The sequence below is a fragment of the Rhipicephalus sanguineus genome, chromosome 11 (genome assembly GCF_013339695.2).
Source record: "Rhipicephalus sanguineus isolate Rsan-2018 chromosome 11, BIME_Rsan_1.4, whole genome shotgun sequence".
Lineage (NCBI taxonomy): Eukaryota > Metazoa > Arthropoda > Arachnida > Ixodida > Ixodidae > Rhipicephalus > Rhipicephalus sanguineus.
The window spans coordinates 33,919,433-33,941,813 of record NC_051186.1 but is presented as its reverse complement, the minus strand read 5'-3'; the positions used below and the strand labels follow the sequence as shown (position 1 = coordinate 33,941,813).

Below are 22,381 nucleotides of genomic sequence, written 5' to 3'. Positions count from 1 at the left end.
GCGCTAAGGCCATCTGGACCTGGAGTTTTGTTTTTCTGCAAAGTTCCGATTGCAAACTTAATTTCCTCCTTAGTTATAGGCCCCTCAACGGTGAGCCGATCATCCTCCTGTAAATGTGGCATTAGAGTAATGAAGCGGTCAGCTTTTTCTTCGTAGTCATCCAGAAACTCAGACGCAGTGAACAGGTTCTTGTAATGATCTTCAAATGCCGCTCTTATTTGCTGTGTCTCTATGCATATGGTACCGCATGATTCAATTTGCAATATCTGTTTGGAAAGCGCGTATCGCTTTTCATCCCCAAGAGCTCTTTTGGTGGGTTCATCTTCAGTGAAACGAATAACACGTGAACGAATCATTGCCCCTCCGTATGATTCCGTATCATGTTTTTGTATTTGTGCTCGGACTATATTTATTTCGTCGCCGTACAACCCCGGCTCCTGGCTTTCAAAAGCATGCAGCTTATTAAGTAAATCATAAAGATAACTTTTTTCAGCATTTTTTCTTTGGGCTAGCTCGTATGAGATACCAATCGCTTCGTACTTAACTTTTTCTTTGAACATTTCCCATTGAGAAGACATCGGCAGCTGTCGATATTCTGTTACCTCATGGAGTAATTGTTTGACTAGTTTTACAAAACATTCTTCCTGCAGGAGCTGTACGTTTAGCTTCCATAATTCCCAGTTTGGAGGAACCTTACGAAATTTTCGAGGACCCCGTGAAACAGCTACTAAACAATGGTCTGTATAAAATATAGGCTTTACAGCATAGTTGTGAACGTGAGACCAGAGGCTTATAGAGACATACACATGGTCAAGCCGAGCATGAGATACCCCTTGAAAGTGCGTAAACCTTAACGAGGAAGGCGCATGCTCTCTCACATCTATTAGATTGTGGTCATTCATTAACTGCCGCAGTAAAGCAGCACTTGCATCATAACGATTTTACTTGAATCTGCTTTGCAAAAAGACCCTATACAGGCTTCATGTCGGGAAGGAACCAGAATAATATATGCAATATAGCGTGGTAGAAGAGTAAAATAAGCACCAAGCGTCGCACTACGCAAATTCTGTAACCAGGCGTCACACAATGCGAATTGCGCAACGAGTAGGTTGTTGAATGCTTCCAACCCATTACAAAGGGCTCCGCCATAATTCTTCATCATCATCAGGCACAGCGTCAACAAAGTGCACACGATGCATTAAATGCGTTTAGCACGTAGCACGGCTCTCCGTAGAATGATGAAAAATGGCACAGTGCCTGCTTCCCTACTTCTAAAAAATTACAATGATTTATAGCGAAGTGGGTTCCTCGCAAGTGCTCTTGCCAAGGAAGCCCATAAGCGCATGATCCATTTCCTCGGGGTCTTAATAAAGTTCTTCACCCCTCCTCTCTCTCCCACGTCAACGTATGTTATACGGCATGGAGGGAGAGGGAAATAGCGACCGGGCGTCACCCCATGCAAATTACATAACTGATGGGCCGTTTAAAGCTTCCAACCCATTACAAAGGGCTGAGCATGGAGGAAGGAATACTAAGGAGAGGCCCTATCGTATTTCAATGCATTGCGAAAAGTGTGGCGGAAGTGACGTCAGATTTATGGGGCAAACAAACCGGTATGGGGCAAACAAAACAGCAGACGCCCCGCGGCGTGCTCTCCGCGGTGATTAGCTTCTGCGCAGATTTGTAGTCCCGGCGTAAACTTAGCGCGTATTGTGCGGTTCGCACGCAGTAAAATATTGCAAGCAGACGTTTACCAGGCTGTTCGTGCGTGGCAGGCCCGAGCGCTGCGTGCTGAAATTCTTCGTGGAGCGTTTTTGTGCAACAGTACAGAATACCGGTACGTGCCGTGATCAAAAACATTCAGACCCTGCATCATCGTATTCGAACTCACCCAGCAGTGACTTACGCGTTCTGCTGGGCGTTAGACTTTCCCTTTCTCGTAGCCCGATTTCCCGATCTGTTGCCGGATTAGCGGTTCTTTGTTCGTGTATATGGAGTGAGCGTTGTAGCTATTTGACGCAACGCCAACCTATAGTTGACGTAACTTCACGTCGAAAAGAGGACACCGCTGTATTGTATACGCGATCGTGCACGTAAAGTTTGTAATTCCAGTACGCACACAACAACAAGCACGTAGCGAGTGCACACCGCACAATACATACATCGCGTAGTCCGATAACAACAACATAAGTTTATTGCCCTTTCGTTGAACGACACAGCCTCTAAAAACGTACGATGCCTTCGGCGCATGTTATGTACGGCGCGTCAGACGCCAAAAACAAAAGTTCACGTGTGTTCTGAGTTGACACAATGAGTAAGAAGCAACAGAGCGCACATCCGAGAGCTTCGCATGCATATACCATGCATTAGTGATCAGCAATGAAGCGAACGCGTACGTACACATGAAAAGTGACAACCGGTACTTTCTGCAGTGCACGCGATTTGCACCGGGTATACACAACCATACGCAACAGCTGGGCATTGCGTAGCTTTCCTAAAGAACACACACAAGGAGCAGCACGCGTGAATCGACTGCGCCGCGGCGGCGGCGCCGCTTGCACGGCGAAAAAAAAAAAAAAAGGCTCGAATCGCGCATGCGCTTCCAAACGACACGGCGGAAGTCGCGAAATGTTTCGAGGATCCTTCGCTAGGAGGCGATGCGGGTGTTTGCGATGTGCAGGCTTCACGAACGTGACGTCAGGGCCTCTCCTTATTTTTCCTTCCTCCATGGGGCTGAGCCATATTTCTTCATCGTCATTAGTCGTCGCTTCAACAAAGGGCGCATAGTGCCTTACAGACGTGCAGCGGATGTCTCGCTTCTCCGCAGAATGACGAATATTGGCTTAGTAGGTGCTTCCCAACTTCACAAAAATTGTGATTTATGGCGTAGTGGGTACCTTGCTGGTGTACTTGTATTAGTAGACCCAAGAGAGCTTACAACGGGCTCTAGAAACGCTGCTCTTCCAGCTTTCGCTGTGACTATGCTGCGGTTTCAGCGCAGGCCTGGCGTTTTTTTTATTAATATGCTATGACAGTCAGGCATATATCGTCTTCAGACATGAATTCTACGTCGAGGCGGGAATGCTTTTCCGCACCTAAAATTACATAAAAACGAGTGAGCAACGAAAACTCGTCTCGAATGCGCTCGCCCGGAGCAGCCGACATCAGGAGCTGAGCGGCGTTGTTGAGAAACTAGGTGTTGAATTATATTACCAGGACGATGAAAATCTATATGATGAGTGGTCGGGCGTAGTCTGCCTTTGTGGCAACCGTCAAGGACGTTGCAGGACTTTTGCAAAACTTCTTGTGTAGCGGAGTAATTGGAGTAAGTTATTTGAACCTGTGAATTGTGCGCACCTGGAGAACCCGACATTAATGTTCTTTATCTTTTTAGGTTCCGGAGGCACGAACAACATGGAAATGACGGGCGGAATGGGTGAGTGCAACACTATCTTGTTTCGAACGTCACTGTTGGTTTGTTAAATCAGAACAAGAAACGACATTGCATGCAAGTGGAAGTTCATTCATATATGAATGAACTTCTACTTGCAATGCCCTATATTATATATATGCGCCGTACATTTTATTACAGACGTTTGGCTGTGCCTCCTTTGGTCTTTGTCACGTAAGAGTTAAGTCGGCAAGTGTAAGCTCTTACGAGGGAACTGTTACAAGAACATTCGCTTTAAAGTCAAATCTGAAATGACTAAGTTACATTTCAACGAAGGTTTCGAAGCAGCAAGGACGAATGCTGCCGATATTAATAAGTGAATGTCGATAACCAGAAGAACACAATTGAAGCAAAACAAACTTTCATCACGTCATTTTTTGTGTGTACGTTGCTTCAGCCAGGTATTCACCATCCAGATGTAACATGAGAACGCCGATTGGGAAATACCTTGTACTCTTCAGATGATGTTTCTGTTTCGTTTGTTTTCATGCCGTCGTAATCTTTTGACAATAATTTCTACAAAGTGTTATCCATGTAAACATTTAAGGCTCATCATTTTTTCTCCAATGGTTCATACAGAATCACACGCGCAAGGTCTAGAGATGTCTTTGACAGGCTAAGGTTGCTATGCAAGATTGTTAAGTATTTTGCATGATGATGGCGAGATATCAGGGAACGGCTCAGCAGTACATCGCATAAATTGGTTGTATAGATCGTGACAGACTATAGAAGACAGAGTGTAGGCTTCGTGACAGGCTGTAGACGCAGTAGCCAACTTGCTATTCGTATGACAATAGCAAGGAGGAGTAGCCGACTTCATATTCGTCGGACCAAGCTATAAGTGACATTGAAAGCAACAAGATATCAGTGGAAATAGGAATCACCTGCTGGTCATTTGTTACATGTTCACATGCCACCGACAACTACAGGAACGGCAAATTTCTCAATCGGTGCTCAACTAAGCTCAATATTTAATAACTCATGCTTGCTTCTACAACGATAGCTCGGATGTATACCACAAGCAAAAACGATTCGCAGGGGGTTAGCATCGGCTGCTGACCATTCCGTATTATTTTGAAGGCTTCTCAAACCGGTTGCATGCACACTTGCATCAGTGAGTCGGTGATGGAATCATACAGTTCCTGCGTCCTGCGCGTGGAGGGCTAGGTTCGATTTGTTGTGCCACACGTCTTCGTGCTACAATATGACGATGATCATTAAACAGTGATGTAACTGGAAATGCTGTACGATGCCTCATTTACCGTCAAGCCATCTCTTTTGTACCATGTCCGAGAAAAACCTTAGGAGCCATTGTGAATAGACCTAGGAATCACTCACTAAGAAAACAACCACATGAATTGTCTTTTCACGTAGACCAGTCAAAACTACACAAAGAACACGAAGCACGATGAAATGCAATCAGACGAAAGGTTCACAATATGATTTAAACGAGTGCTTTCATTGAACAAGTGCGAATATTTTAGACAGCCCTAATGTGGTCAGGGCACTTCAAGAATTCATTCGGGTATCTAATAACATTTATTTGTAGGAATATTATAGAGAATGAGATTGTCCTTTCGTGTGCGCCTAAAACAGCGGTCTGCCACATATAATGACATGTGCGAATCATACCCAGGCTTGTATAGTTCGTATTTCTTTGTCTAATGTTTCCTTTTAATGTGAGTATGCATCACTCTAACAGTAAAACAATATGAGCTCAATAGTGATTCTCTGTAATGCCAGTCAAAACAATTTTCTTTTGTAAGAGTTACAACGGAATAAGCATAATGGTCACTTTGGAAAGATCCTTATGAATCGGACCCTCGATCACTTTTCCTCCTCTTCCTGTTTAAATGTAAGGCTGCACAGGCCGTTTGCTACTTCGTCTTATCATCCTCAAGCTAAGATTCACCATAAAAAATGAATACTTATTAAGTTTTCCCAATTAAGTGTGAGAATATGGTCGTCACAGTACAGTTGCTTAATGTTGGATATTTTTCTTATTTATGTTCCTAGGTGGATACGGCAGAATGATGGACCCAGTGAGCGCGGGAATGATGGGAATGGGAAGTATGGGAATGGGAATGGGCTATGGCATGACTATGGGCATGGGAATGGGATTAAGTAAGTGAATATACTCCTCACTACTGTGAATTGTGTTGTTTTGCCTTTTGCCTGATGTGTATTGAGTGCCTTACACGTGATGCTGTATTAAACATAGTGAACCTTTTTTACACAAGAGAAGGATAAATATAAGCGTAAGTTACCAGAATTATTTTCTGTTAAAGTAAGCGTCTTCACTTTCATTACTATATCAATAAATAATTAAAATGGTGAAATTCGTAGTAGTGAATTCAGTGAGGCACAAAAAAAAAAACCTCCAGCAGACATTAACACCAACTTTTTAGCACTAAGATAACACAAGGAAGTTGACAGGAAATTGCGCTTTGCCCTGTCTTGCTTTAGTGCTAAAATGTTGATATTGATACAAACTAGCAAGCCTGTCACAGCATTTCGCTGATCCACTGGAACCTTTGACTGTACACTTTCCGTGTCCTAACTTGCTGTCTGTGTTGTGCTTGACAGGTTGCATACATTCCTGTTATCAGAGTGCCCCTGCGCATAATCAGACGTTTTCGTTTCCCTCGCTTCGTCTAGCCCGCTACGCGGCGCACTACCCCCATAAGTTTATTTTTTTATGCCTGGAGGACCTTAGCTAACCGTGGTACGCCGTATTCTGCCAAAACGATTATGGTCTCGCAACTCACGTGGAGGTATTGGGCTATCCGACAACGAAAAGAAAGTGAAGAATGGTCAATGCTATTTTTATGGAGCAACACGGACTGTCACTTTGCTCCCCGGATTGACAACGTTCATCATTGCTGCTGGTTTCTTATCCTGTTGGCTTCATAACTCGTGAAGCCTTGCGAGATACAAGAGAGGACAAATATTGGTAGTGGTTCGTGCCAAATAGCTGCAGATATAACATGGTAAATATAACACGGATTAAATACAGTTGCTGTCCTGAAGAAGACAAAATCACTTGTCGAAACGTTTGCTCCAGAGAAGCCCTTGTTCAAGGACTTTTTCATGTCGAAAGAGCATGCGTTAATCTCTTTTTGCCATAAAATATTCTGACCAGGCTCGCAGGGCAGCGCTGAGGTAAGGCCTCGACGTCCCCACGTGGGACACACAAGGCCCTGTCGGCGAAAGCTCTGCAGGACTTTCAATAAAATTGTTACCAACCAATAAACATCATCTTACCATTAAGAGAACGACCTTTATTATTAGCCTTTTTGCTTTCCTCGGCTAGTCGCGCTTGAATGCTATTCCGAGCAGCTTCAGGTTGATTTGCGATCTCAGCTCACAAGCCCATCACGTTGTTTCTTTTCGCCACTTCATTCCTTTCCCTAATACAGGGAAGCAAACCGGACGTGCGTCTGGTTACTCTATCTGCTTTTGTTTGCTTTCTTTCTCTCTCTCCCTATCGAGATGGAAAATATATGTATTCGCAAAATCGCTGCCAGCGAGTGCCCTTAGCTTGAAAAATGAAAGAAGCCCATTGCACCACCACATTTGCTGTGCTGTTCCCGTAACTGCGGCAGTTAATTAAAAAAAAATATATATCCTAATGGAAAGTAACAATTTCTTCTTGACATAAACCATGATGCGTATGACGAATCTCTGTTATTCTTTTAATTCGCCAAATTTGTGTCGACTAGAACGAGCTGTTTATGATAGACTTCATCAGTTTACTCATCATTCACTGTCTTTTCTGTCATGTCGACTCATTTGAAGACATAAGAATTGCCGTAGCTCCACTGTCGCATTACACGGTATGTTCAGGCGAGAATTGCATAAATTTGTGCCTGTTACTTTCAAGTTGAATAACTTGAAACATTTTTTGTGCAGTCTCGTTTTGACACCAAAGTGCAAAAGCAAACACTGAATCATTTCTGAAGATTAACATTCAAACGGTGTACCATAAAGCCGTACTATCTAATCCACAATAATAATTTTAAAGTGCTAATGACGCATCATTTTCGACATTGATGTACTTTCTGCATGAATTGGCATCTGAACGTTCTCGTAGCGACGTAAAAGCCGCAAGTTCAACTAACAGCAGGAGCTACTTGCTTACTATGTTCGGCAACACGTCCACTCGTCCAGACCACCAGTCAAGAACCAGCTTTATATTATTGCTATTTCTTAAAAGCAAATAACAGACATTGCCACATACGCAAATGAGACAGGGAAGTCCACATGCATCGTCCGTTATTTATGTTCCGTAAATGTAAATACGTAGCAATTTATTAGGGTATGCTTCGGGTTACACTGCGCGTCCGTGAGCATTGACGTAGAGACTCCAGCCTTCATCTAACTGGAGGGATAAACGTTTACATTTTGGCCTAGTGCAACAACTTCATTAACAATATAAGCGTCTTATATAGCGTTGTATAAGATACATAATGCCGTGTAACGTAACTTAAGCGCAGTTCTTTTCTTCCTTAGCTTCTGGACATTCTTGATGCTACACTGACACCTTTCTTTTTCTTTAACATATTTTATTCCTTGTAATCATATATCGCATGATATTTGAAGTCTGTTTTTCATCTCGAACATTCGCACACAGCTTGATAGAAATTAGGCCAGTAGAACAAAAACTGGCAGTTCAAAGGCGGCATAAATTCAACCTTTTTGAGAACTGAATTTCCATAAAGAGCACCATAGCGTTGCTTTACATAGCTTTGTATACCATCCATGTTCTACGAATGTTTTTTACACTTTCAGCTGCAATGATGGCACCTGCGATAATACGCCAAGCAACCACTTCGCGTAAGTGGAGCAGCTATTACATCAAATTTTACTGGCGTGTCAAACAGCCGCAATGATGCTTTAAGAGGAAGGCTTAGTTCGAAGACGCTTAGCTGAATACGTCGGTGGGGAGCAGTTTTTTCTTTTCGACGTCTGTTTTGTTGCGCATGAAGCATGTTGTGATTATAGGAAGCGGAGCTGTATTTAGGTCGTTTATTGGATAAAAAAAGCACGGTTGATGCCTCCGTCAGAAGTATCGGTATAACGCGAAAGTGAACCGTGTCATTACAGAAGTTCTTGATTGTACATTGTGCATTGATATTTTAGAGCTTGCAAAATGTCGATTGGCGTTCGGCCGCTACGGCACCGTTTGACTTGCACGCATCCACGTTGACGCCTTGTGGCACATCTCCATCGCGACGACTAACCTCCATGATATCTGTGGTAGCAGAAGTAGTCGACATACACGTGGACATAACATATCGTGAATCCCGCGCAAAGATGGCATCAGCAAGCGTGTAATGAACGCTGGTACTCGATATGCCCTCATTCAAAGCGCCGTCATTTGAGGAGAAAAAGGCCAAGGAGTGCGCCACCCAATAATAGGGAAGCCGATACGCTTGCTCTCATACATATACCGTACCGCGCTTCAGCAACTCGAGAGGCAGTCCGTAGCTTCAGCCGTGAATGCGGGAAGGCGCTCCGGTTGCCGCTGGCGTGTCTATCGCTTCACCAAATCGCTCAATGCGCGACATTCGTCCGTCGACGTCGTTGCCTTTCTGCGGCGCTTATTGCAGCAGTTTAATTAGTCGGCGCTTTCGCATTCGGAGCAATAAGCGGGAATACTCTGACGACGAGCCGTAACGTGCAAGCATGACGCGAAAGGCAATGCATCTAACTGCGTAATCACCAAATTACATCACCGCATACGCTGCATTGCACCGACTTTAGAGTTTCCTACAATATTGCAACGAGAGGCTCCGTTGCTCTAAAACTGCGGAAACGCTCCCTGTCTGCGCTCGTTAGTGTCACGATGCAGTACTTCACCGCACCCAGACGGTGACACCACCCCTGTCATCCAAGAGCACTGTGAGAGGAAGGTGTGAGAGATATAAGGTGCTTGTGAAGCATGTGCGTCGGTAGCGCCGTGGTTATAGCGCCCGGCATCTATCGTCGTGGGCAGAGACGTCGTGGGTTCGGCTCCAAAGTCATTCGAAGCAACGAAACTTTTTCTTTGTCATCTGTTCGTGTGCATTTTACCGGCGTCATTTCCGTGACGGAAATGAGGTCACTGAAGTGTTAAAATGAAAAACTCGAATATTAATGAAAGAGTGAGGCTAAGTTTACATTTGCGAAAGTAAAAAATTACGCCTGATATCGCAATTTTGTGAGCGGTAATTGCACGTGTGAATATCTGAAATGAAGAATGCAGATGTGCTTTACCACTTTAAGACATATGCATTTCATTTGTGAGCGAGACGTTTCCGCCAACCAGTAAACATAAAGTGAGGACAACGACGTCAAGAAATATGAAAAATCACATAAAGGCATTGTGTATGATTGTACGTTTCATGTTCCTCAACGTTATATTGCAACGTTATATTGTTATATTGCATTTGGGCTAACTTTCTTTATTTTAGACATGCGCATTCATACAATACATTCTTGCCTTTTTTTCTAGTTGGTAATACAGCTACCGGAATAACGAAGGCAGTCATCGCAGCGCAAAAACTTCATGCTTTGGGTGAGTACGGCCCCTACTTTTCTTAGAAAAATGAAACTTTTGCAAGACCATATATAAACATCCCAATATCTTCCTAAAATCGCACTGCTGGCGAATATTGAACACTCCTTCTCAGATTGTTCTTACTTTGGAAAAGTGTAGTATCATATTGGAGGCGCACATTCGCTCACAAAAAAAAAAATCCAGCAGATCCCACGCACTGTAGGAATCGATGTAATGCGAAGCAGCCAGCAAAGAGCTGCATACATCGCCTTGCTTGTCTTTGAGCCAAATGAAATAATTCATGCATGGGATCTAGTCCACCATATATTGCATGTTTGCCCCTGCACGCATGCGTGCACAATCTTGTATACACCATGCCAATGAAACACTATTCTGGTATATACAATGCATGCCCTGTCGTTTATGTTTCATCACGCTCTCGTGTCATGCCATGCCAATTTTAGTATTTATCCAGTTAACAAAACGGCCGGAAGCGCACCATGACAGTGGCATGTAAATCATACCGTTCCTGACATGCATAACATAATTCGCATGTTAAGACCTCTTTTACGTTCGTCATAGAGTCGCGTCACGCAATATCGATGTTGGTGTATATCAAGCTAGCGAAACGGCAGCGAATGCACCATGAGCGCGGCATGTAAATCATGACATACATGACATCATGTCACGGTTTTCATGTTACCACCTGTTATTCATGTTCGTCATACAGTCCGCGTCGCGGAAAATACGAATTTTGGTATATATCAAGCTAGGAAAACGGCCGCGAATGTATCCTGAGTGTGGCTTGTAAATCACGTCGCACATGACCTGCATGTCATGATTTTCCATGTTAACCACCTCTCATTTACGTTCGTCATGCAGTCGCGTCTAGAAATACCAATTTTGGTGTATATCAAGCAAGCGAATGCCACATGAGCGTGGCATGTAAATCATGACATGCATGTCATGGATGTCATGGTTTTCATGCTACCACCTGTTATTCATGTTCTTCATAGAGTCACATCGCACAATACCAATTTTGGTGTATATCAAGCAAGCGAATGCACCATGAGCGTGGCATGTAAATCATGACATACATGTCATGGATGTCATGGTTTTCATGCTACCACCTGATATTCATGTTTCTTCATAGAGTCACATCGCACCATACCAATTGGTGTATATCAAGCAAGCGAATGCACCATGAGCGTGGCATGTAAATCATGACATACATGTCATGGATGTCATGGTTTTTCATGCTACCACTGTTATTCATGTTCTTCATAGAGTCACATCGCACAATACCAATTTTGGTGTATACAAGCAAGCGAAAACGGCCACGAGTTGCGTCATGAGCGTGGCTGTACATCATGTCGTGCATGTCATGCGTGTCATGGATTTTCATGTTACCGCGTCTCATTTACGTTCGTCATACAGTCGCTCCGTGCAATACAAAATTTTGGTGTACATCAAGCTAGCAAAGCGGCCGCGAATGCATCATGAGCGTGGCATGTAATAATGACCATACATGACATGCATGTCATGGTTTTCACCTTATCAAACTGTTATTCATGTTCTTCATACAGTCACATCGCGCAATACTAATTTTGGTGTATATCAATCTACTGAAACGGCCGCTAGCGCACCATGAGCGTGGCATGTAAATCAGGTCGTACATGACATGCATGTCATGATTTTCATGTTACCACCTCTCACTTACGTTCGACATACAAGTCGTGTCGTGCAATACCAGTTTTGGTGTATATCATGCAAGCGAAATGGCCGCGAATGCACCATGAGCGTGGCATGTAATCAATACATACATGTCATGGGTATCATGGTTTTCATGCTACCACCTGTTATTCATGTTCTTCGTACAGTCACATCGCACAATACCAGTTTTGGTGTATATCAATCTAGGGAAACGGCCGCGAGTGCGCCATGAGCGTGTCATGTAAATCATGTCGTACATGACATGCACTTCATCATTTTCATGTTACCACGTGTCAGTTATGTTCGTCATAGAGAAATGTCTCATCATACCAGTTTTCGTATATATGCCTTCATTCAAACGGCCGCGAGCGCCCCGAGACCATGTCATGTAAACCACGATGCACATGACATGTGCGTCATGATTTGCATGTTAGGACCTGTCATTATGTTCGTCATAAACTCTTGTCACGCCGTACTAATTTTGGTATATATGAAATTAACGGAACGGCCGCAAGAGCCCAAAGGCCGTGGAATGTAAATCATGCTGTTCATGACATGCGTGTCATGATTTTCATGATATGACCTGTCATTTATGTTTGTAATAAGTCCATGTTATGACACATCAATTTTGGTATACATCCGATTAAGGAAACGGCCAGGAGAGCACAAAGTCATAGATAGATAGATAGATAGATAGATAGATAGATAGATAGATAGATAGATAGATAGATAGATAGATAGATAGATAGATAGATAGATAGATAGATAGATAGATAGATAGATAGATAGATAGATAGATAGATAGATAGATAGATACGCTCAAAGTCACTGAAGTTCGCTAAGAAATGCTTCGAATTTATTAATACGGACAACGCGAGCGAGTGGCGAAATTGGCGCTAGCGCCGTCGAGTTGCAAAATGTCTGTTGTCGAGAGCATTTCTCTGGCGATTGCGCGGGAATAGCTGATCCACGGCCGCTGGATGAAAGAGCGTGCGCTTTTTATCCAGCGGCCGTGGCTGATCTAAGCTCTCGACAGCAGACGGCTCGCCACTAGATGGCACAAACGGCAATTTAGTCACGCGCTCGCGTGGTCCGTATTATTTTGTGGACGACTGCACATGACGATGAGGTGCGTTTCTTCGCTAACGGATGGCATTAGTCCTCGCACGCTTCGTAGCAACCGCTTAAGCGGTATAAGCTAACCGTGTTGTGAAAAGGATTGCTATCAACCACTCGATAACAGTTGAGGTTTTTAAACGAGACAAGAAGTTTAATAAGGCGAAAGCCATAAATCCCTTATTACACACTAAAATTGACCTTTGGTGCTGTAGGCGTCCCACGTTGGCAACGTCAACATGAGTGCTGCAAATAATCATCATCACTGATGATGTCACAACGTGACGTCATCATGACATCACAGATTTGTAGAGCACACATAAGAAAACGACTCGACACATCCTTCTAGCGCCGGAGCCTGAAACCAACTAGGGTTTTCTTTATTTTCTGCGCCCCTCGTGACAGATTTGCTGCCGCGCCGCTCAAGGCCACGCCCGACCTCTTCTTTCACCGCGCAATCCCGTCGATGTCGGTGGCGCTACATAGCTCCTTTCCCTAGAGAGCAGCACGGTCTGCGAACAAAATCAGCACTGCCAGGAAATTCTGCGGATTTAAGTAGTGTCTGCACCGACTGGAACGGAGACATGTAGAACTGAATTGAGCTAGGAGACTGTGGGAGTCGTCTCACAGTAGGCTGGTTTCAGGCGCTCCAGTGCGATGGTGTCAGGGATTTCTCGAAGCAAAGCCGCGAAGGGTTCATTGGAAACCGTAGCACAAGAGTGGTTCCCGGCGCAGCAATGCCTTTCACAGAGAGGTAAGTTGTCGGGTCTAGGAGATGTCGCTTGACGTCGACAATGAGGCCATGGTCGGTGAGGAAATCAGCACCGATAATGGCAGAAGGAACGCCGGCGACCATGAACAGCCAGCGCAACGGTCTTCGTAGTCGCAGGTTGAGTGTCAGCGACCATTGTCGAAATACTGGAATCCGCGTTCCATTCACAGCTTGCAAGTACAGCATGGGAGTAGCGGTGCGATCCATTCATGTAACAGTTAGAATGCTGACCTGTGCGCCTTTGTCAATTAGGAAGCGTTGCCCAGTCAACTTGTCGTTCACATTGAAGAGGCGGCATTGGGTGGGCCCGTGACCGCTCGTCGCCGCTAGCCGTCGCCCGGACGGTTTTCCGACCAGGTCCAAGGGAGGAGGCAGCGACGCGCACGAGCGCCACGAGTGACACCAGCAGATGTCAGACATTGCTGGGCAACGCTTGCGTTGGCTGTCGATGGATGGGCAGCGTCGAAAAGATGGGAAACAGCGACGTCGACGTGAAGGAGGAGAAGCGCTTCTGCGAGTAGTGGCAACCAGAAGCTTCTCCAGTCTATTGCATAACTCAGCGACGGGAAATGATGTTGATGCTGGCTCGGACCGCTTTGTCAGTGTAAGGCTGACGGCGTGCGATGCCGAAGCCGGAATTGCAGCTGCAACCACTTGAAGTGTACTGGCAACTTCCATAACCTTGTCAGCCAATGTAGCAAGCTCTGACAAATTCTGGACTGAAGCAGTTGCCAGCACCATCTGGACTTGGTTGGGCAAGCGCTGAAGGAATAGCTCGCGGACGAAGGTGCTGTCCGTGGTGGAAACGCGTGGACCGAGCAGATTAAGGAATCGACGCAGTAGCTGGCTTGGCCGCTGAGTGCCGAGTTGTTCGATTGAGAGTAGCTGTTGCAACCGTGTGCGCTCCGACATAGCCGTGCGGTCCAGTATAGCGGCCTTGATTACGTCATAAGGCAACGTCGGTAGGTCGTGCGCGAACGAATCGAGAAGGTCGGAAATCTCGTCGATGACAGCCGCTGGAAGCGCGTTGACCACAAGGAGGTACTTGCGACTCTGGGACGTAATCCGCGAGAGTTCGAAACGGGCCTCTGCTTGGATGAATCACGCCGAGGGGTCCCGTTTCTAGAACTCTGGCAATCGGATTGTGTTCGAGATAAACGCAGCGGTTGAAAGCAGATTATCAGAATTTGTGACGTCATAGTATGTGGCGTCACGTGATGGCATCGCCACATGACATCGTCGCTTAGTTAAACGTGGGTCGATCACAGAGGCAGCGCAAAACGAGGTGAGGTTCAGAAAGCTTGTAATGCCTCCGATCTTGGAGGCACTGCAAAACCACGTTAGGTACAGAAAGCTTTCAGATGGGGGGGGGGGGGGGTGGTAGGGGGCGTCTGAGGATCAACACATCGTCTGAGAAGAAAAAAAAAAGAAAAAGATAGCTCTCGCCTTCGAGTCGTCTTAGGCGATCGCGTAAGGGATGCTTTGAGTTTTTTTTTACAATTTTACAACTTAGAGTGCTAAAAGATGAGCCTTCGTCTTTTGTTATTCGAACGTCTCTGCTCACCCGCCGAATCCTCGAGCGCATTTCGGCAACCGCATTTAGGTTAGATTGAATTGTACGTCAGCATACCACAAGTGGTCGAGGTTCATACAGAGACCGCTAAGGCCTCAACTGCGATTAAATCAAGATTTCTAGCACAAAACTGCAAAGTTGACACCTCCTTTAAATTTTGTAGTTTGTCCTTATCGCCGATAAATAGTTCATATACGGAACGTGCTCAATTAGAGCATAAGTAACTAGAGCATAAGTAATTTAAAAGATTCTCGCCTTGCTTTCCATCTTTCTTTCCCTTTCACCCTCCCCAGATGCTACAGCTTGGTTGACCTCCCTGCCTTTCTCTCATTTTATTATTTCTCTCATAAAGAAGACAGCAAACATATACAGTTAACATATGCTATCAAATGTTAAACGTATACAGTTAACATACACAGTTAAACATTTTTGCTAGAACGTGCACAAACTAGCCCAAGAACGTGTTTTAGCCATATACAGTTATTTGCCTCTGCAGGAAACTATGCGTGTTCTTGGAGCCCCTATCAAAACGTCATTGCTGGAATGATTACACACTTCTTTGATTGGTTGATAACTTCATGGCTTAGCTTGAGAACAGCAGCGCAGAATTTAAGAAAGACGGAGAAATTTACAAACACAGAGCATAGCCGGTGTTTACATTATTGATTCACAGATCTGCTACTGGTGTAATTTTTTTGTGGCTATATGAGCCCGGTGTGGCGCCCTTTTTTTCGCCTATTTCGCCGAAGTAGTCATTCATATGTACCTTGGTCTTCAACAGATTCCAAAAGAGCGAAACGTTCTAAAAGGAAAGATTCTGAAGACATGAAGGATTCAAAAGGTGGGAATGAAGATACTGACAAAAAATCAAGTAGGTAACTTTTGTCACCCGCGAACCAAACAACATGCGGAAGTCCATATGCAGAATAGAGGATGGGGTTACGAGGAGAGTATTAGACGAATTCGCCTTAACTTTGAGAGATGCACCCGATATGTGCACGCATTCTGGCCCGTCTGGCTATCATCTCGAAGCTCAGAACAACCATTGTGCCAGTGGAGATTTTCCCGTGGGAATAAAGAACACATCACAGACGACCATGAGCCTGAATATTAGTCATGTTTCAAGTAAATGTAACTCAGCTTAACTAATGTGAACATGCCGTCTGAATTGTGACGTTTGTAGCTTGCACGATATGGACGAATATTTATAGGAATACGGAAGGTTGTACGTTACGGCACAAATAATATAACGCGTACTGCTAAAATTATAACATTGATACGACCTTACGAAGTAATAAGCAATGACCCAAACATTATAGCGTGCGTGGCTCTTGCAAAGTATATATAAACTAAAAATAAGCCTGCTCTTCTAATAATATTACGCTGAAATTTAAATTTTCATCAGTGAACCTGTGTAATACGTAAACACGAGCTTACAACGACATACATGTCGTGCTTTATTCTCACGCACGGTGTCGATTTTTCACGCACTCTCATCCCATTATCTCGTGCTCGTGATTAGCGGCGAAAATCAATGTGTTACAGCATTTAGAAAAGAATACGTCTGAATTTTAGGGGCGAAGCTCCTTAAGGCGGCACCCGTTCGTCCCTCGTAGTCGTACTCGTAGTAGTCGTAGTGCGTAACCAGTCTTACGCTTTGACCTCCAAGGTGGTGCCGGTGGGAGATTTTTCCTGTGCGTTGTTGAACAATAAAAAATTCGCAGCGTGCGCGTTAACTAAAAGCCGAATTCTTCTGTCTCTCATTCCCATTAGCAGCCATTGGCATGTTCCAGTAGGAAACGTTAGTAGAAGTAGAAGTGTAAGTGTTAGCTAAAAGCCGACTTCTTCTGTCTCTCATTCCATTAGCAGCCATTGTTTACCTCCAAGGTAGTGCCTGGTGAGATTTCGCCTGTGCTTGATTAAACAATAAAAAATTTGTTCAAAACGCCGTTGATTGATGAAATAAACCAACGAAAGACGCCAGATGTTTTTGTAAAAGCAAAACGAAAGAACGCCAGATGTTCCTAAGCAAAACGAAAAGACGCCAGCTGCTTAACGAAAGACGCCAGATGTTTTCTAAGCAATGGTTTTCTAAACAATGAAAATTCACAGCGTACATGTAAAATTAAAGCGAGCTGCAAGTCGTCATAACTCATCGAACCTTCAGTATAAACGCGCCCGATCTCACGTCGGTGATGATGTACTGGGCAGAATTCACGGAAGATTCACGGTTTACCGATGAACCTCCGCAGCTTCGCCCACTCATCATCATTCACTCCGTGGATATGCTGTGATTTTTTTTTTCAGCTTCGAAGTCTGGTAATTCGGGTACCGACGACGGAAAGAATGAAGATAGTAAGAAAGAAGACGGTAAGTGCGGCGCAGCCTTTATTTAAGCATGACTATTCATGACACAAAACGTTTATCGATGTGAAACATTCCATGGTAACTCCTACACAACCTCTCGCGAGACCTCTTCATGTGCGGCCATGTCTCGTCAAGTCATGTAAGCCATTCCATCTGACTTCTGAACGCCATTTCTTACACCGAAGCTGTATATAGCTATAGGTTCTGGCGGACAGCCTCCGCGGACAAAACGACGCGTGGAACTATTTCCGGCGACGGGGATATATCGGTTTATGTATGAAGTGCCTTAGCCCAGGTGCCCCTCGCTACCGCAGATGCCCAAGTGTCGTGATACTCGGCGGCGGCGCTTCTCACCAATCGTCGTGCCCCTTTATCTCGTGACGCAGACATAGCACTAGTGCTATGAGACCTTTGGACCTGCTACGGGACAGACGCCTGTCGTTCGCATGGAGCACGAAAAGCGGAAGCCGAAGCGCGCATGGGCTCGAAAACTACGTGAAGCCGCTGCCAGTGCGTCCACCCCAATTTCGCTGGCTTCCTTCTTCACAGTAGTGGAAGGGCTCTGCATTTCTGTTTTTGCGTGTATAAGTTCAGCTAACCATTCATATGTTCCTCAACTAGACCACGCACTGTAAGTTAGAGACCAGAACTCATTATGACGTTTCAATAGTTATGTAATGACGACAAAATAAATCTGTCAACCTTAACGCCCTTTCTCCTTTCCACCCCATAAATTGCGCCTCTGTGTCGATACACACAAGCGGCGGGCGTCACTCGGCGTCACTCGGTCAGTGAATGCCTCTATTGCGCGCTGTCGATGCGCGCGCACTGCAACCGAAGCACGTGCAGCTGTCAAAGCATAAGCGGTGTATGCGCGCGCATCGGCGTCGACAAAATTTGCCACCTCGGATGGTCTCACGTTTTACCTCACTCCGAATGGACAAAAATAAGTGAAATGAATAATGTGAGAGAAAAGCTATTGATGGTATCAGCCTTCTACAAAACGCAAAATGGGATTCCCACTTGAAGCAGTAAATATATTCCTTTGTTACTAAAATACTGGCTCATCAGCACCAAACAACATGCCATTAGTGCTTCAAACAAGCCTCAACCATGAGAACCTGTACTTTTTTATAGAGAAAAAGAAGGGCGAGGAGTCCGGAAAACGGCAATTCAACGGCGGCTAATAAAGAAGGTAGGTCTCTTAGCATGGACTTTTCACGATCCCTGAAGCAGACGTAGGCTACACAAATGAATAGCTCATTGTGATAATTGTGAAGCATGACCTATCCTTGCCTATTGTGTCATTCGAGCGAAAACTCAGGGTCAGACATCTTCAGTTGAATTAAGCAGCCAGTACTTCTTCGCATAGTGTGCCCAGTGCTACCATGTATTACATGCAGTTGTCCCTACGACGTACTGCCAGATTTCACGACTTGTTAGTTAAGCTAATGCATAGTGCAGTGACAGTCGTAAAACAGCACAGGACAGGCAGTGGTCCTGACTTGCTTGCCCAATTTCGATCTATTTAAGGCTTCAGGCATGCCATTATAGCAGCGCTGGGTTTTAAGTGAACTATCCGAACCTCTTTGTGTTATTAATGTCCGCTCATCGGCATGAAGCAATCCATATGTTTATTCCTCAAGCAAACTTCATCACATTTTTTTTTGACCTACAGAAGAGTCACGGACTAAGCCGAAATAGAAGAGGTGCGGATGATAAAATTGAAGGTATGTAAACACCACTACAGCATGCTTCATAAGCCCGAAAGTATATGTAGGTTAGTGAAATCTATATTTGAATAGCGCGCTCAGGTGCAACGACCCACTGTCTACAGGAACATCGTTGTTGAGAAACTGAATACCCGAGGACTTAGACTGCAGAACGTAGGCTAATGATCGTTCGCACTAGCGGCTAGCAGCGGTCGCTCGTCCAAGTTAGTCGCAAAGTGACTGGTCCTGAATGACCGCTTTGGTCACAAAGAGACTTTTTTGGCTCAGTCGCTCGCTGCGACATTATTTAGTACCGCGACTGCAGCCGCAAACCTATGGACCAATCAGTATTCGCCGCCACAAGGTGCTTTAAGGCAGGCATGATCAACAAACTACCAAAGGGAGTCTCTCGTGCTACTCTACTCTTCAACATTTCAACACTTTTGATATCAGAAAACTCAGCAGATCACTTCCACTAAAATATCGTGTGCTTGGCAACGAAACCACAACCTCCGAATTCAAAGATTGTGGCTTCAGTCCCAACAGACAGCGATTTGTTTTTTTTTTTCGTGCGTTTTAATGCATTTCCCCTGATATGACACTCACTAGGCTTCAACTACAAAACTAGAAATAAATCTCTATATACTTAATTTGCTTCAACATCTGATGCATTTATAGCGCTGTCTCGAACATATATTGTATCGTTTGAATTTCAGGATAATCAAGCGTTTGAGACTACGTTATCACAAACTTCTCGAACATATTTCTTCTGTGTGGTTATGAAGATATTACGAACAGCTTCCTTGCTCCGGAATCACTCCGAAAATTTCCGAAAGATGTGCCGCCGAAATAAACGAGCATTTCGTTGTGCGCAGTCTTTATTTATAAAATAAGCTTATGAAGAAACTGTTTTAGCGCGATAGCGTTAGAGATTTCGTTTCGCAGAAATTCCGGTGTCAGCGTCGGTTGTCGTTGCTTGTGAGCCAAAAATCATCATCTTGTCCGTGACCGAAAAATCGAGACAGCTGAAAATAAAATAAATATTGAAAATATTGTGCCCGAGTGAGAATCGAGCCCAGGACGTCTGCGTGGCAAGCAGGTGTTCTGCCACACAGCCACTCCTCTGCTTGGAACTGCACTGAAAATAACTTTCATGCTTCACAAACATACGCGTCCTGTATACCAGTGTCACAGTACAACATGTAATATTGCAGTAATATTGCGTGGTACAAGCGTACATTGCCATCGCGGGTCACACCATGTGAATATCATAACGACTTGGTATTTAGCTTCACTGGATAGCGCGCACTTACTACGGGGACAAAGGGAGAAGAACACGACAACACAGGCGCTATTTTTTCATTTGATGCCAGGTAATAAATCACTGGTTTTAGGTTCAACTCTCTACAGGCGCCTTTCTCTTCCATCGCCAACACTTAAGCACATTCAGAAAGGCAGACTGACCTGGTTTCCTCGGGGAGGACCTGAGAAACTCTCCGGCAAAGTGCAACTTTTTCCATTTCACGCAATACCGAGGGAACACACAACTTCCGGCCCAATTGCAGAACACTTCTGTGCTCGGGAGGGAGGGCTTCAACGCCCAAATCTAGATAACTTCCATCCGCTATTTCAGTTGTCTTCGTAACCGGAAGAGTGCGACGGACAATGTTCCACAAGAACTCGGTGGTCTCGTCGCTAACCCTCAGCCATTCCTTGAACTCATGGATTTGGGCAACAGGAGTATCAATCCTGCTAGAAACCAGACGCATACAGTCCTTAAGGAAACGGGCCTGGTTCCAAGCCTTCGAACGTAGAATGCAGCAGATTCTTCTGGCGTGTCCATGGGAGGGTGGAAGGAATCCGCACAGTGACTGTTCCGCCGGTGGGCATACGTTAGCGCGGGAATACCAAGAGGCCGCTCTTGCCTTGCAGGCACAAATGGTGATTAGCGATGATAGTATGGCTGGGTTAGCTTCTTCAGGGTTATAACATACAAAAGGAAGAAAGGGGGCCAGTACTAGAAATTGCACACAACAAAGCAGAAAACTGGGCGAGCTGGTAGGTATTCATCTTCACTGGATAGTGCGCACTTACTACGGGGACCAAGGGAGAAGAACACGACAACACAGGCGCAGTAGTTTAAAGCCAGCGACCCGTTACAAATGGGACACGCATTACTGCGCGTATTCTGACCACGTAGTGGGTCCATCGCAACTTCGAAAAAGTTTCTCGCGCATTACTGCTCCTGGTTTAAAGCATGCTACCCATTACATAAGGCACACACCTTAGTGCGCGCATTTTGTTACACACACGTAGTGGATGCACTGATATTTCGAAAGAAAAATGTCACGCGCACAGACGTTCTCTCACGCCGCCGGGCTCTTGACACGCTTGTGATAGATTCTGTGTCATCTACAAGCGGCAACCACACTGCGGTGTCTTCTCACCGAGCGCTTGCCCACAGGGCTCCTCACCATGGCCCTTGTGACTCGGAGGCCAATACACCGCTGCTGCGGCTTACAGAAATTCTCGCATATTATCGCGACACTTACCACCTTTTCCCGGCTCCTGCAAAGGGGCTCAGTAAGGCGGATGAGCGAACTCTAAGGCGCCTGCAGACAGGTACTCTACTCTGTCCTGCAATATAAATAACTACGATCCAAACACGGATGGGCGGTGCCCACACTTTGGGGAGACCTGTGATATCTTCCACATAGTGTGGGCAAGTACTAGAAATCCTCACCTGCCCCCTTCCCCTACCTCTCCACGAAATGCATGGGAGACTGCCCTCATCAACTGCTCCTCACTGAAGTCGCAACAGGCTCTGGTGCGACGGGCGCGAGACGGGGCCTCGTCATGCGGTGACCCTGAATGGGACGCCGACCATGTAGCGGGGCCATGCGTTGGCCCACAAGCGTTCTTTCTTTTTTCCTTTTATAATAAATGTTATTTCGTCATTATCATCATCCTCATCGGCGAATTTCGGTGGGTCATTTTCGCCTTTTGGCCTTCGCACATATAAGGTTTTTCACCGCCAGTGTCAAGTGGCGCACGACAACGAGAGCGGCCACGCAACACGGAGGCAGAAAAGGCAGACACCAAAGCTCGACGTGCTGTGGCTATGCGACCACTTTGT

The 22,381-nt window shown here is 45.2% G+C and overlaps 1 protein-coding gene across 13 annotated transcripts in view; it reads left to right on the top strand.

Annotated features, from left to right (window-relative positions):
• Window positions 1–22,381, top strand: part of LOC119374714 (uncharacterized) — a 189,082-nt gene that overhangs the window by 139,600 nt on the left and 27,101 nt on the right. For 4 of the 13 annotated variants that reach the window (XR_007414396.1, XR_007414395.1, XR_007414397.1 and 1 more), the window contains exons 13-21: window positions 3,395–3,436; window positions 5,468–5,575; window positions 8,243–8,287; window positions 9,948–10,010; window positions 15,948–16,037; window positions 17,474–17,536; window positions 18,671–18,728; window positions 19,212–19,263; window positions 19,962–20,119. The exons of 1 other annotated variant lie outside the window; for it this stretch is intronic. Coding sequence is in view for 1 of the 12 variants with exons in the window: in XM_049410948.1 (XP_049266905.1) it covers window positions 19,212–19,237 (26 nt within the window). In the remaining 11 variants the exon portion in view is untranslated. Of the gene's footprint in view, window positions 1–3,394; window positions 3,437–5,467; window positions 5,576–8,242; window positions 8,288–9,947; window positions 10,011–15,947; window positions 16,038–17,473; window positions 17,537–18,670; window positions 18,729–19,211; window positions 19,264–19,961; window positions 20,120–22,381 lie in introns of those variants that run through there. 8 more of the 13 variants (XR_007414398.1, XR_007414403.1, XR_007414404.1 and 5 more) reach the window with 8 other exon arrangements.